This window comes from Carlito syrichta, unplaced genomic scaffold (assembly GCF_000164805.1).
Source record: "Carlito syrichta isolate Samal-C Ts95f unplaced genomic scaffold, Tarsius_syrichta-2.0.1 Scaffold316167, whole genome shotgun sequence".
NCBI lineage: Eukaryota > Metazoa > Chordata > Mammalia > Primates > Tarsiidae > Carlito > Carlito syrichta.
In genome coordinates this window covers 213,052-225,631 of record NW_007260263.1, presented here as the reverse complement: position 1 = coordinate 225,631, position 12,580 = coordinate 213,052, and the positions used below count along the sequence as shown (strand labels likewise).

At 44.9% G+C, this 12,580-nt stretch overlaps 1 protein-coding gene across 1 annotated transcript in view; it reads right to left on the bottom strand.

Moving 5' to 3' along the window:
* ZNF704 (zinc finger protein 704) overlaps positions 1 to 12,580 on the bottom strand; it is a 42,729-nt gene that overhangs the window by 15,161 nt on the left and 14,988 nt on the right. Inside the window, exon 3 of the mRNA XM_021706863.1 lies at positions 6,354 to 6,454. Coding sequence (XP_021562538.1) covers positions 6,354 to 6,454 — 101 coding nt within the window. The remainder of the gene's footprint in view (positions 1 to 6,353; positions 6,455 to 12,580) is intronic.

The following is a 12,580-nucleotide window of genomic DNA, read 5'->3' as shown; positions in this document are numbered from 1 at the left end:
GTGTTCATCCCTTTAATTATGGGATATATTTCTGCAATTTTTTAAAGACTCTTTGTCACCTCACTATGACTGTGATTCTCTAGGGCTACCGTCTTGTTTATTGTTGTGTCACTCCACACACACCAGCGTATTTGGCACAGGGTAGATACCTATTAAATGTTGAATGGATGAATGAATGAAGCTGAGAGTACTATAGCACAATGATTAGGACCCTGGATTCCAGAGTCAGACCTGCGGGGTCAAATCCTGACTCCTGCGTGTTCTAGTTGCGTGTGTAGACTTCGGCAGCCTACATGTAGCCCTGTGCCTCTGTTTTTTCATTTATAAAATGGGACTAATGTTAGCACCTGGTTGTTGTGAGGGTTAAGTAAATAATTAAAAAGTGCTTACAAATGTACCTGCAGGCCAGGTGTGGTGTGGCTCATGCCTGTAATCCCAGCACTTTGAGAGCCTAAGGCGGGAGGAATGCTTGAGCCTCTAAATTTGAAACCAGCCTGGGCAGCATGAGACCTTGTCTCTACCAAAAAAAATTAGCCAGGTGTGGCGGCATCTCACCTGTAGTCCCAGCTACTCAGGAGGCTAAGACAGGAGGATGGCCTGAGTCCAGGATGTCGAGGCTGCAGTGAATTGTGATTGTGCTGTTGCACTCCAGCCTGGGTGACAGAGGGAGATACCTGACACAGACCTCTGACCTATAATACTCACTATGTAAGTGTTTATTAAATAAAAACAAGGACGGGAAGATCTCCCTTCTTACTATCACGAGGAAAAGTATCTTCTCGGGGAATCTGCTTTCAAAGTTCTTCTCCCTGAGATATGGAACACTGTACTTTTCCAAAGAAAGTTTTGAGTAAAGTAAAATAACTTTCTACAACCTCAGGAAACATGTATTAGATGTGTTGGTTTCTAAAGAAGAGGCATGTATCTAGCAACCTGGGTTTATGGGATGGCTGGGCAGAGGCCATGGTGGCCCCTCAGTTCAGGGTGCCTCCACCAGCAGCAGGTTACTGACTCAGAACACATTTTTTTTTCCCCACTAATGAGCTCTATATAGAACCCCAAATAAAAATACACCCCCAAACTATCCTCAGGCTTTTCTGTTTGTCCAAATCAGTGGCTTGTCCCAGTCTAATTCCATTTCCCCTAAGCTCTTCGGTTGAGGCGCCCGGAGAGGTATCTTTGTACCATGTCAGGTCTGACCAGGCTTGGATTTCTAACCAGCATACCATTAAAGACCCCAGAGAGCGAGACTAAGAATGAGCGTCTGTTCTATTCCTGTCCCCACTTCCTTTCCAGTTAAAGGCAGACCAAGTTGCTGCTGGCTGCCAAGTACTACTAATAGACACACAGGCCTGGGGGGAACTGTGTCCTGCAGGGACAAATCAGTATCAGCTGCTGGTGTACAAGAACAGAGTGAGATTTTTTTTTTGAGTTGGAGTCTCACTCCATTGCCTAGGCTGGAGTGCAGTGGCACACTCACGGCTACCCCAGCATTGACCTGCTGGGTTCCAGTGATCCTTCCGCCTCAGCCTTCCAAGTAGCCAGAACTATAGGCATGTGCTACCATGCCCGACTAATTTTTTGATTTATTGTAGAGATGAGGTCTCACCAAGTTGCCCAGGTCGTTCTCAAACCCGTGGGCTCAGGCAATTCCCTCACCTCGGCCTCCCAAAGTGCTGGGATTACAGGCTTGATCCACCATGCCCGGCCCAGAGTGAATTAAGAGAAAACAGCGTGTTTTTTTTTTTTTTGAGTGTCACCCAGGCTGGAGTGCAGTGGCAGGATCATGATGATCAGGTTAATAAAGCCTTGACCTGCTGGGCTCAGGCAATGCTTCCATCTCAGTCTCCTGAGTAGCTGGGACTACAGGCGTGTGCCACTGTGCTTGGCTAATTTTTTTGCAGAGAGGAGGTTTTGCTATGTTGTCCAGGCTGGTTTTGAACTCCAGTGACCCATCTGCTGTGGCTCCCAAAGTGCTGGGATTACAGGCACGAGCCACTGTGTCTGGCCTGGTGTACTTTTCATATTGACATGTTGTGTACTGCGGATACATCAGATGCAAAGATGTGTTTGGGCTTTGATATACTTCCTTCCTCATCCTGATACAGAGACCCGCTATTGTCTGTCCATATTGCCACAACCCCTAGAGAAGGGTATCGCCAGGGTTCAAGTGCTCCTGCCTCTGTCAACATTCCTGAGAGCTAACAAAAGGTGTGCTTCCCCTTATCTCCTATGCACCCCAATAAGTGACTTCATAAGAACTCTTGATTTCCTCCAGACTGTGCCTAATTAACTGAAAGATGTAAACTCCCTTTTCTTAGTAGTCCAGGTTTGAATAATCTAGTATCCAGGTCATCCTTGTGATTTGTATAACTTTTGCATATAACATGTAACAATGTATGATGTCTTAGGCCCTCTTAACTACCTTTACTCTATGGCAAGCTTGATTAATACTTCTGATGGGTGTTACTGATAAAAAGCTGTGAGATACCTCTGGTAACTGGCGCCAGGAAATGTGGACCATAAAATGTCATTATTAACAAAATGCGGCTATGACTTAGGTGTTATACAATGCCCTGTTAGTCACGTAGTCAATGTATAGGCAGCAACTACGCTGAACTTATAAAAGCAGACCGTAAAACTTATAGGGTAGGCAGAACCATTTTAAAGGGGCCAAAAGCCCAGTTCGGCTCCCTGGATTCGAATTCAGAAATAAACCTCTTTCTACCAGTTCCCTGCCCCTTTGATTTATTGGTATCAAGGGAGAGCAGCCGAGCGTTACTCGGACTATAACAATCCCCCTGATCCCCAGTCAACTTATTAAAAATCACCTTATAGTCACGTAACAGAGTTCATGGATTAAGGCAGAGGTGTGCTGTCTCTCCCAGTCCACGGGAGAGCTCAGGCCTCCGGCTTCACAAACATAGATTAGCCCTGCGGTCCTGATAACCCAGGCCTATTCCTGTGCAGTGGCTGGCAGGGATGTGGCCCATCACTCACCAAGGCAATTCTAAAAGCATGTCAGGGGAAAGGGGGTCCTGGGGAAGCAAATCAAGTGGCTTCATTTTGAATTCCACCCATTGCAAGAGCACCCCGGGAGCACAAAGGAAAATGGTGTGATCCACTTCCTGCCTATGAGTACATATTCATAGAATGTGCTTCTGAGTGGAGCTCACTAGGGTTCCATTTTCTGGGCAGGCAGATGAAAACAAATACCACACCTTCTGGCAATAGCTTTGGGAGGTTTTTTCTAAACCTTTAAATAATGCTGGCTGAGCCCTTTACACAGTGAATTGTCTTAACAGTGAGATCTCAGGGGAGACACTGCAGAATTTCCTCCCCTGAAGGCTTGTGGGACAGAAATGAGGCTTCCGCCCTTAGGTATCTCAGTGTGCTGCTGCTGCTTTTTTTTTTAATTTTTATTTTGAAATTGTGGGGTACAATTCAGGGTTAGGTATACAAATGTTCATTGTGCAAGTACCCTTATTGATGAGGTGTGCCCCCCCTTCCCCAGGTGGATATCGACTGCTGTCAATCCCAGTTATCCCCCCACCCTCCTCCCCACAGTTTCCCGCTACTTTCAGTCCCTTTCCTACAGAAAAAAAAGATACATGCACACGTATGTTTATTGCAGTGTGCTGCTTCTTCTTTTTTTTTTTTGAGTTGGAGTCTCACTCTGTCACCCAGACTGGAGTGCAGTGGCTGCTCCCGGCCACTGCAGCCTCGATCTGCTGGGCTCCCGTGATCCTTCCGCCTCAGCCTTCCGAGTAGCTGGAACTACAGGTGCCTGCTACCATGCCCGGCTAAATTTTGATTTATTGTAGAGATGAGGTCCCGCCAAGTTGCCCAGGCGGGTCTTGAACCCGCGGGTTCAGGCAATCCACTCACCTCAGCCTCCCAAAGGCACGGGATTACAGGCTGAGCCACTGAGCCCGGCTGTGTGCTTCTTCTTAGACATGAAGGTAGGCCTTCTGGCTAGGGGAGCAGAGGTTGGCTTCTCTGGGCCATATCCCCAGTGCTTGTGACCTTCAGGGCGCTGTGCTCTGGAAGGCTCTGGTGTATCCCCATCCATCAGCCTGAAGGGTGAGAAAGCTAGGCCCCTGTTTCTCTCCACAGCCGCCGAGGAGCCACCCTTTGAGCTGAGCGACATCACCTGAGAACCTATTTTTGTCTTCTGCCTACACCACTTGTTGTGGATGACGCATTTCCTAAATTTTATCCCTTGCTGTGTTAAGTGACTGTTGCGTTGATTTCCCCACACTTATCTCGCCAAAAGGACTCCTCTGTGTCTGTGCATGTGGGAGCTTGGTCATGCATTTGTGTTCTCCTTAGGAACACTGGTTATGACTCACAGCTTCTCAAGGTCTTGTCTACGTTCCGGATTCCTGGACAAGACAGACTGAGGGTGAAAGCACAAGCTGCTGGACCGCCACGGCTCCCCTTGGTGACTCTTAACTGCTGTGGCTCCTAAACCTTCATTTCTCTTTCCTTTAGAAAGATGGTTGTATAACAGGAGGTCAAGTGTAGATTTTACAAATAAAGGGCTTATTTGAACAGCAGAAGGTGATCGGGATAGATCATTAGGCATCCTAAGAACAGCAACAGCGAAAACAGGCACGGTAACTCATGCCTGTAACCCTAACGCTTTGGGAGGCCAAGACAAGAGGACTGCTTGAGCCCAGGAGATTGAGACAAGCCTGGGCAACATAGCAAGACCTCATCTCTGCCAAAAAAAAATTTAGCTGGGTGTGGTGGCACACACATGTGGTCCCAGTCACTCAGGAGGCTGAGGGGGAAGAATTGCCTGAGCCCAGAAGGTCGAGGCTGTGGTGAGCAGTGATCGTCTACTGCACTCCAGTCTGGGGGAAAGAGCGAGACCCCCCCATGCAAACAAAAACAAAGAAATAAAGGAAGAGCAACAGCCGGACTGATTTGTGTGGTGATTCTTACACCCTTTTTATTCTATATACAACTTTAAGACTCAAAGTCTTAAATATTCTCCATTGAAAAAACAAATGTACGTTTCATTTCACAGATAATTTCAGGGGGTTCAAGGACCTCTTGGAGTCCAACTAGGGTAGGGGATCTCAGTCAGGAACCCCTACACTGGTGTTTTATACTGTACAAGTCTCTCCATAAATGAGAAGGAAATCCCCCAAAACGTCAGAATTATGTGTTGGAGGGCAAGCCCCTAGTAGTACAGGCTTCCTCCACTAGGTCAGTGTTCTAGGGACCCATCAGCATCAGTGTGCCAGACAGTGTTGTTTGTGAGAGGCTGCATTTGGCTTCAGTGAATTTTTGGAGATTCTTTCAAAATGTTTGCCCATTTCATGACTGGTGATTTATGTGTACACCTGTCCACACTGTGCTGAGGGTTCAACACTTTTTGATTAAAAAATGGAGCCGGGCTCGGTGGCTCAGCCTGTAATCCCGCGCCTTTGGGAGGCTGAGGTGAGTGGATTGCCTGAGCCCGTGGGTTCGAGACCCGCCTGGGGAGCGAGACCTCACCTCTACAATAAATCAAAAAAAATCAGCCGGGCGTGGTAGCGCACGCCTGTAATTCCGGCTACTCGGAAGGCTGAGGCGGAAGGATCGCCGGAGCCCAGCAGGTCGAGGCTGCGGTGGCCGGGAGCGGCCACTGCACTGCACTCCAGCCTGGGCGACAGAGTGAGACTCCAACTCAAAAAAAAAAAAAAAAAAAAAATGGCATGACAAGCCCTATGCCCCACACTTCTTAGTCACCCAATTTTGCCCCGAGAGACTTTTTTCTGTTTCCCTGGATGAAAAAAGTCCTCAAAGAGAAACATTTTGCTGATGTGGAAGTGGTGAAACAAAAAATGGCAGAAGCACTAAAAGGCATCGAAACTGATGGGTTCAAAAACTGTTTTGAGCAGTGGACAAAGCATCTCGATAGGTGAATTGCAGCAAACAGAGAGTACTTTGAAGGTGACTGAAGTTTAAACATGTAAGAATAAATACACAATTTTTATAAGTAAATTCAGGTTTTTGGGAGGTCCCTCTTTTACACTTTATCTCTGACCCTCACACATGATCCTGCAGAGCTGACATTATTATTCATGGTCAGAGGAAACTGGGGGCTCAGAGCAGTGACTTGCCTAATGTGACTCAGGAAGTAAATTAGGAGGCTTTCAAATATTAAATCCTCATTCTTTCCACTGTGCTCACAGGCCTGGATTATCTGCAGTGGCCCTGTCTCTAGAGATTAGGAAGTCCAAACCAGCCCAGTACCCAGGACTTTTAATGCACGACGTGGTGTGTGCTTTCTGAGTGCGGGTGGCCCCAGTCTAAAATGACAGAGACAGCATCGAGCTCTGAAGGAAGGGCTTCCTTACCCCAGGTGGATGGTCCGGATGTGCTTCTGGATGCCTGCCGCAGTGCTCAGCACCTTGCCACAGTTTTTCCAGAGGCATTTGAACATCACCTTCATGGAGTTCTATAAAGGGGAGAGAAAGGTATAGCAAGATGAAAACTATTTTCTAGCAACATTTTCCTTCTCTCATCCCAACATATTTTTTCCTTCATTAGAAAAGTAATAGCTTCCCACCCTTTTTGACTGTAACTCGGTGTGTTCTGGGATCTCCCCTACCCCCACCCCAGGCTGATGAGTACCTCCGACATTTTCCCACATCTTTCATGAGAACTGAGCTTTGCTGGAATATTTTAGATCTTTCTCATGAAGGTGGTCACAGGGCCATTTAGGCTGTAAAAACAGAGGCCAATATTCACTGAGCACTTACTATGTGCCGGGTAGTGTCTTATATGTTTATCTCATTTAATCCTAAAAGATAAGATACTATACATGTCTCCATTTTACAAATGCTTAGAGAGCTACAGTAAAAAGTGTCCAGTCAATGAACCAGTTACTGGACGAGCTGGAATATGAATCCAGGGAGTCTAGCTCCAGAAATCACCCTCTCTACCAGTACACGATTTCACCTTCTTCAGCGAGGGTCTCAGTGTTTTCTAAAAACATCCAGCACTGTGACTAAGACCACTGACTTTGGACTAACGGTGAAAATTTCATTTTTATTTTTTTATTTTAAAATTGTGGGGTACAATTCAGTGTTAGGTATACAAAATATTCATTGTGCAGGTACCCTTGATAATGAGGTGTGAACTATGAAAATTAAATGAGGTCATAGAAATGAATCAGTTTGTAAAATGGTGACAGGAATAACCATTCAACCAATAGCAGCTATTATTTATATTTATTATTATATTATTATAGTATTATTATAATTATGCTTTCTGCCATGAATTTTATAGGGAGTTTTTCCTCCAGAAAGGTCCCTCGTTATTGGGATACCATCTTTTTGCTGATTGTTCCCTCGTTTATGGTAACAGTCATTTCCATGTGTTCACCAAGACCCATTTCCTTTCCCTCCTGGGCAGACAGCAGAACAGCACATGAGTGAATTAGGAAAAAGTGACATGCATTCTTTCTTAGCCTCACCCCTAAACTTCCCAGTGTCACCCCAGCCTGCTCTGCTGACGAGATGCAGAAACCACCAAGGACTTAGGGGACAGCAGAACCACTAGATCAGGCATTCTTAATCTCTTGTTTGCCATGAACCCTTTTGGCAGTCTGGTGAGACTTATGGACCCTCTCTTGGAATAGTGTTTTTGGATGTTAAAATGAAATACATACAGTTACAAAGCAAGGCAAGAGTACTGAAACACACTTATAAAAATATTTTGTGATGTGGCAATATATGTACGCTCTAATTAACAGATGAAATAACAAGATCTTGAAGTGGGTCTAATAACTACCATAATATTTCATGATGTTTACTAAAATTGTAAATTGATATGAAATATCTATGATTTCTTTGGGTATTAAAGTAACACAGGTGGTGCTAATATTATGATGATTTAATGCCTTCAAATCATAATTGCAGACAATGTGAAATTGTAGTTAAGAGGTTGGTGACGATATACACATCTTCCCCCATTCAAATTCTCAGACTCCCTGAATTCTGTGCACCCCTTTGGGGATCTGTGGACTCCAGATTAAGAAACCCAGCACTAGACGCCTAGGACCCTGGAGGGCTGTTTGAAGCAGGGACACCCCACACCTTTCCACCCACCCCCCTCAATGACCTGACTGGACTGTGACATGAGAAAGAAATAAACCTTCACTATATTAAGCTACTGAGGTTTGGAAATGGGTTGTTCCAATAGTAAGCCTACCCTGACCAACAAACACAGTGGTGATGATACCTTCCCTGAACTGATGAAACTGTTCTATTGTGGTGTATGCATCTGCTAGGATTTCTGCCATCAAGTACTTGTGGTGCCCACCATCATACTCCTGGTTCTCAAAGGAAACATTTAGAAGATGACTCATCTGGCTATTACTGACGGAATCAGTATGTGGATGACTTATCTAGACAGCTACTCCCAATGAAGACTACCTCTAGGTTTCTGAATTGAAAAAGGTACTTGGGGCAGGGGCAGGTGCTATGGCTCACACCTGTAATCCCAATGGTTTGGGAGGCTAAGACGGGAGAATCACTAGAGGCAGGAGTTGGACACCAGTCTGGGCAACATAGTTGAGACCCCCATCTCTTTACAAAAAAATTAGCCAGGTGTGGTGGTGTGCTCCTGCAGTTCCAGCTACTCAGAAGGCTGAGGTGGAAAAATCACTTGAGCCCAGGAGTTTGAGGTTACAGGGAGCTGTGACTGCACTCCAGCGCTCCAGTCTGGGTAACAGAGCAGGACCCTGTCTTAAAAAAAAAAAAAGAAAAAGAATGAATGAAAAAGAAAATGGCACTTGGAAATGTCCAGAATTGAGGCATGAGCACATGTTGGTGAATGGTTGCTTTTAACATGGCAAGCAGAAGACAAAGCATGGCAGCACATTGCTGCAATCTGCTCGAGGAGACTGACAACTGAAGGAGCCTACCGTTCACGTGGGCTTTGTTAGCCCGGTGGTCCACTGTGTCCCAGAAGCACGCCTGGGCAGCCACACTCACAGCACAACCACCCAGCTGTTCATTCTGTAGCTCCTGTACCACACCCAGCTCAGTGATGCTCCCCCTGTGATGTGCAGTGTTGAGCCATGGGTGCCAGAGCCGAAGCTCTTAGAGGGATGTGAAGTAACTAAGAAATACATAATACAGAGACTTTAAAGACCATGATCCTCATGAGTCTGTGTTTACTCTAAGGAGACAGTTCACAAGTTTCCCTGATCTCCTTGGGCCACTGACCTAAGATGTCATGTAAGATGAGGCAGAAGGGGCTCATCCCACTTTGCCCCCAACATCCAAGGGTCACAAAAAGGATTTCTGCTTGTTCTGTTTTATACAAACCATAAATTTGACTTAACTATATTATATTAGTCCATTCTGTATTGCTATAAAGGAACACCCGAGGCTAGGTAATTTGTAAAGAAAAGAGGTATTTAGATCATTGTTCTGCAGGCTGTACAAGAAACATGGTGCTGGCATCTGCTCAGCTTCTGGTGAGGGCTTTTGTGCTGAGTCAAATCATGGCGGAGAGGAGAAGGTCAAAGGGGAAACAAGCGAAAATGTGCAAAGAGGGATCAAGCCTGAGGAGTGTCTTTGCTTTATCATAACCTACTTTGAGAATGAATCCATTCCCTCAAAAATTAATCCAGTCCCACAAGAGCGAGAACTCACTATTAGAGCACGGCACCAAGCCATTCATGAGGGATCTGCCTCTGTGACTCAAACACCTCTCATGATGTCCCACCTCCAAACATGGGATCAAATGTCAACCTGTGATTTGGTAGGGTCAAACACACCGTATCAAACCATGGCAAATACCAATGAACAAATCCTCATACTATGAGTGACTTCTGCCCATTTTTCAAATGATGAAGCTATACTGTAGAAAATATCTTCCACTTAACGACATTTACGACTAAAACCAAAATTACAGGTACCCAAGTATATGTCTGGAAATGAAGTCATGATAGATGAAAATATTTTGATTTATTCCTAACTTTTTTGCCAATGGCATTCTTTCATTCATTATACCAAGTATCTATCTAGCGAGGAATATTCTAGGTGCTGAGGACAGAGAACAAAAAAAGAAAAGAAGCTGCTTGCAAGGAGCTGAAATTCTCATGGGGAAGAGATGTAAATTATAATACGCAAGGATCACTTCAGATATAGCCCGAAGCCTTGAGAAGGTGATTTTGAGTTTGAATTTGAACGCTAGAGAAGGAGCCAGCCAAGCGAAGAGCTAGAGTTTTCCATGTAAAGTAAAGAGTTGAATACAATACCAAAATCAAAAATGTTGATTAATTAAAAAAAAAAAAGAAAGAAAAGGCAAAGGCCTGAAGATGACAAAGAGCTGAGCTTGTCAAAGGCCATAGAGAAAGACGGTGTGTGTGTGTAGAGTGAAATGAGAGAAGGAGTGATCTGTTGTAGATAAGGTGAAGTGGCAGGCCTGACCTCACAGATCATGCGAGGCTTTGCAGATAAAGGCAAGGAATTTTGATTTTATGCTAAAGAAGTTACTGAAGGAACAGAGTGACACTATATGATTTAGGTTTATACAAAAAGATGATTCTGTTTCTGGGGAGAGAACAAATAAAGCCACCAATGTGGATACTCCTGCAGGTTAGCAGAGATGGTGGCTGACAGAGTTGGGATTGCTGTCCCCTCCAAATCTCAAATTGAACTGTGATCCTCCGCGTTGGAGGTGGGGCTCAGTGGGTGGTGACTGGGTCATGGGTGTGGGTTCCTCACAAATGGCTTGGTGCTGTTCTTGTGGTAATGAGTGAGCTCTAGCTCTATTAGTTCACACAAGAACATCGTGTTGTTTTCTGAGTTGAGGTCTCACTTGCTGGAGTGTGGCGTCACCATCACAGCTCACTGCAGCCTTGACCTCCTGGACTCACGTGAGCCTTAGCTACCCAAGTAGCCGGGAATACAGACTTGCACCACCAAATGCGGCAATTTTTTTTTATTTTTAGAGACAAGGTCTTGCTACGCTTCCTAGCCTGGTCTTGAACTCGTGGGCTCAAGCAATCCTCCAGCGTTGGCCTCCCAAAGCGCTGGGATTATAGGTGTGAGCCACTGTGCCTGGCCTACGAGAACTTATTGTTTAAAAGAGCCTGGCACCATCTCCTCCTCCTCTTGCTCCTGTTCTCACCATGTGACATGTCTGCTCCCTCCTTGCCTTCCACCATGATCATAAACTTCTCGAGGCCTCAACAAAAGCCCAGCAGATGCCAGTGCCATGATGATCTATAAGCCAAAATAAACCCCTTTCCTTTATAAAGGACCCAGCCTCAGGCATTTATACCATGCAATAATACAGTGGCTTAGAAGTTGGGGAGAGAGGATGAAGAAAAGTTGCCACATTCCAGACATATTTTGGAGGCAGGTCCTATAGGACTGGCTATTGGGTTGAATGTGAGAAATGCTAAAAGGGATGGTATCAAAGATGACTTCTAGGTTTTAGGTTTGAGCAACTGGGTGAATTGTGGTTCTGTCTTAGATATGTTAATTTTGAGATGTCTAGTATATATCAAAAGGAAGCAGCAAGCAGGACACTGGATACAGCCTGGAATCAGAGAAAGGCAGGACTAGAGATATATATCTGGAGTTAGGAGCTGCAAGGAACATTTAACAAACAAATGGAATACTGAGAGAGACGAAAGCAGAGCCCCTTGTATAAAGGAGTTTTGGGAGTGCCCCTTCACCCCAAACAGTTTCTGGTCTTCCCACTGTATGAAATGATGCTTCTGAGTCCACATTTGCAACTGCCTCACAAATCAACCAGAACTTTCTCCAGCTAGACCTCTAGAATGCAATGTTGTCTTCCAACATGCCGGTGGCTCGAGTCATTATCAATTAGACAATCAAGTTTTCTACAGCAGATTTTCCATTCTCTTTCTGAACTTATACCTTCTTCAGGTAGCTACCAGTACAGGGCGTCTATGGTTGAGAGAGAAATGTACTATGGAGACCGAAGAGAAATCATCTATAATTCAGTCTTCCCAACACAAGGCATCACCGTGGACCTCCCCTAAGAAGCTAACTTATATTCATGTAAGATAAGCAGTGTTAATTGTGCTGGGAAATGTTTTTAAAATATTAAATTCTACAGAACAATCCTTTTTTTTTTGACAAACACACCTGAGAACATCATTCCATCAAGTGAATTTCACAAATAAACTAAGACATCTCGAATGTGGCTCATCTCTGAGGGCTTCAAAACACAACTTTCTGAGATTGAACATAACAAATATGTCCTGAGCCAGATACTGTATTGGGCACCGGGACAGATTACTGGGCAAAAACCCAGGGTTCCTACTCTTAAAGAGCTTACCATGCTAAAAACTCTTTAGTCTATCACCAATATGTTTCTTGAAAACCTCAATAAAAGAGAAAAGAAAAGGGGGGGAGGAAAAAGGCAAAAAAAAAAGCAAAAAAAAGAAAAGCAAAGTTCACCAAACACCTTCATCTCCATGACCTAATTTTCTTTGGGCAACAGATTTCTTTGGAGTCCTTAGTCAGGGCTCAAGGGAGGTCTATGTGGAATGGATGAGGCAGATTAACAATTGCAGGTGGTAGTTCCACTA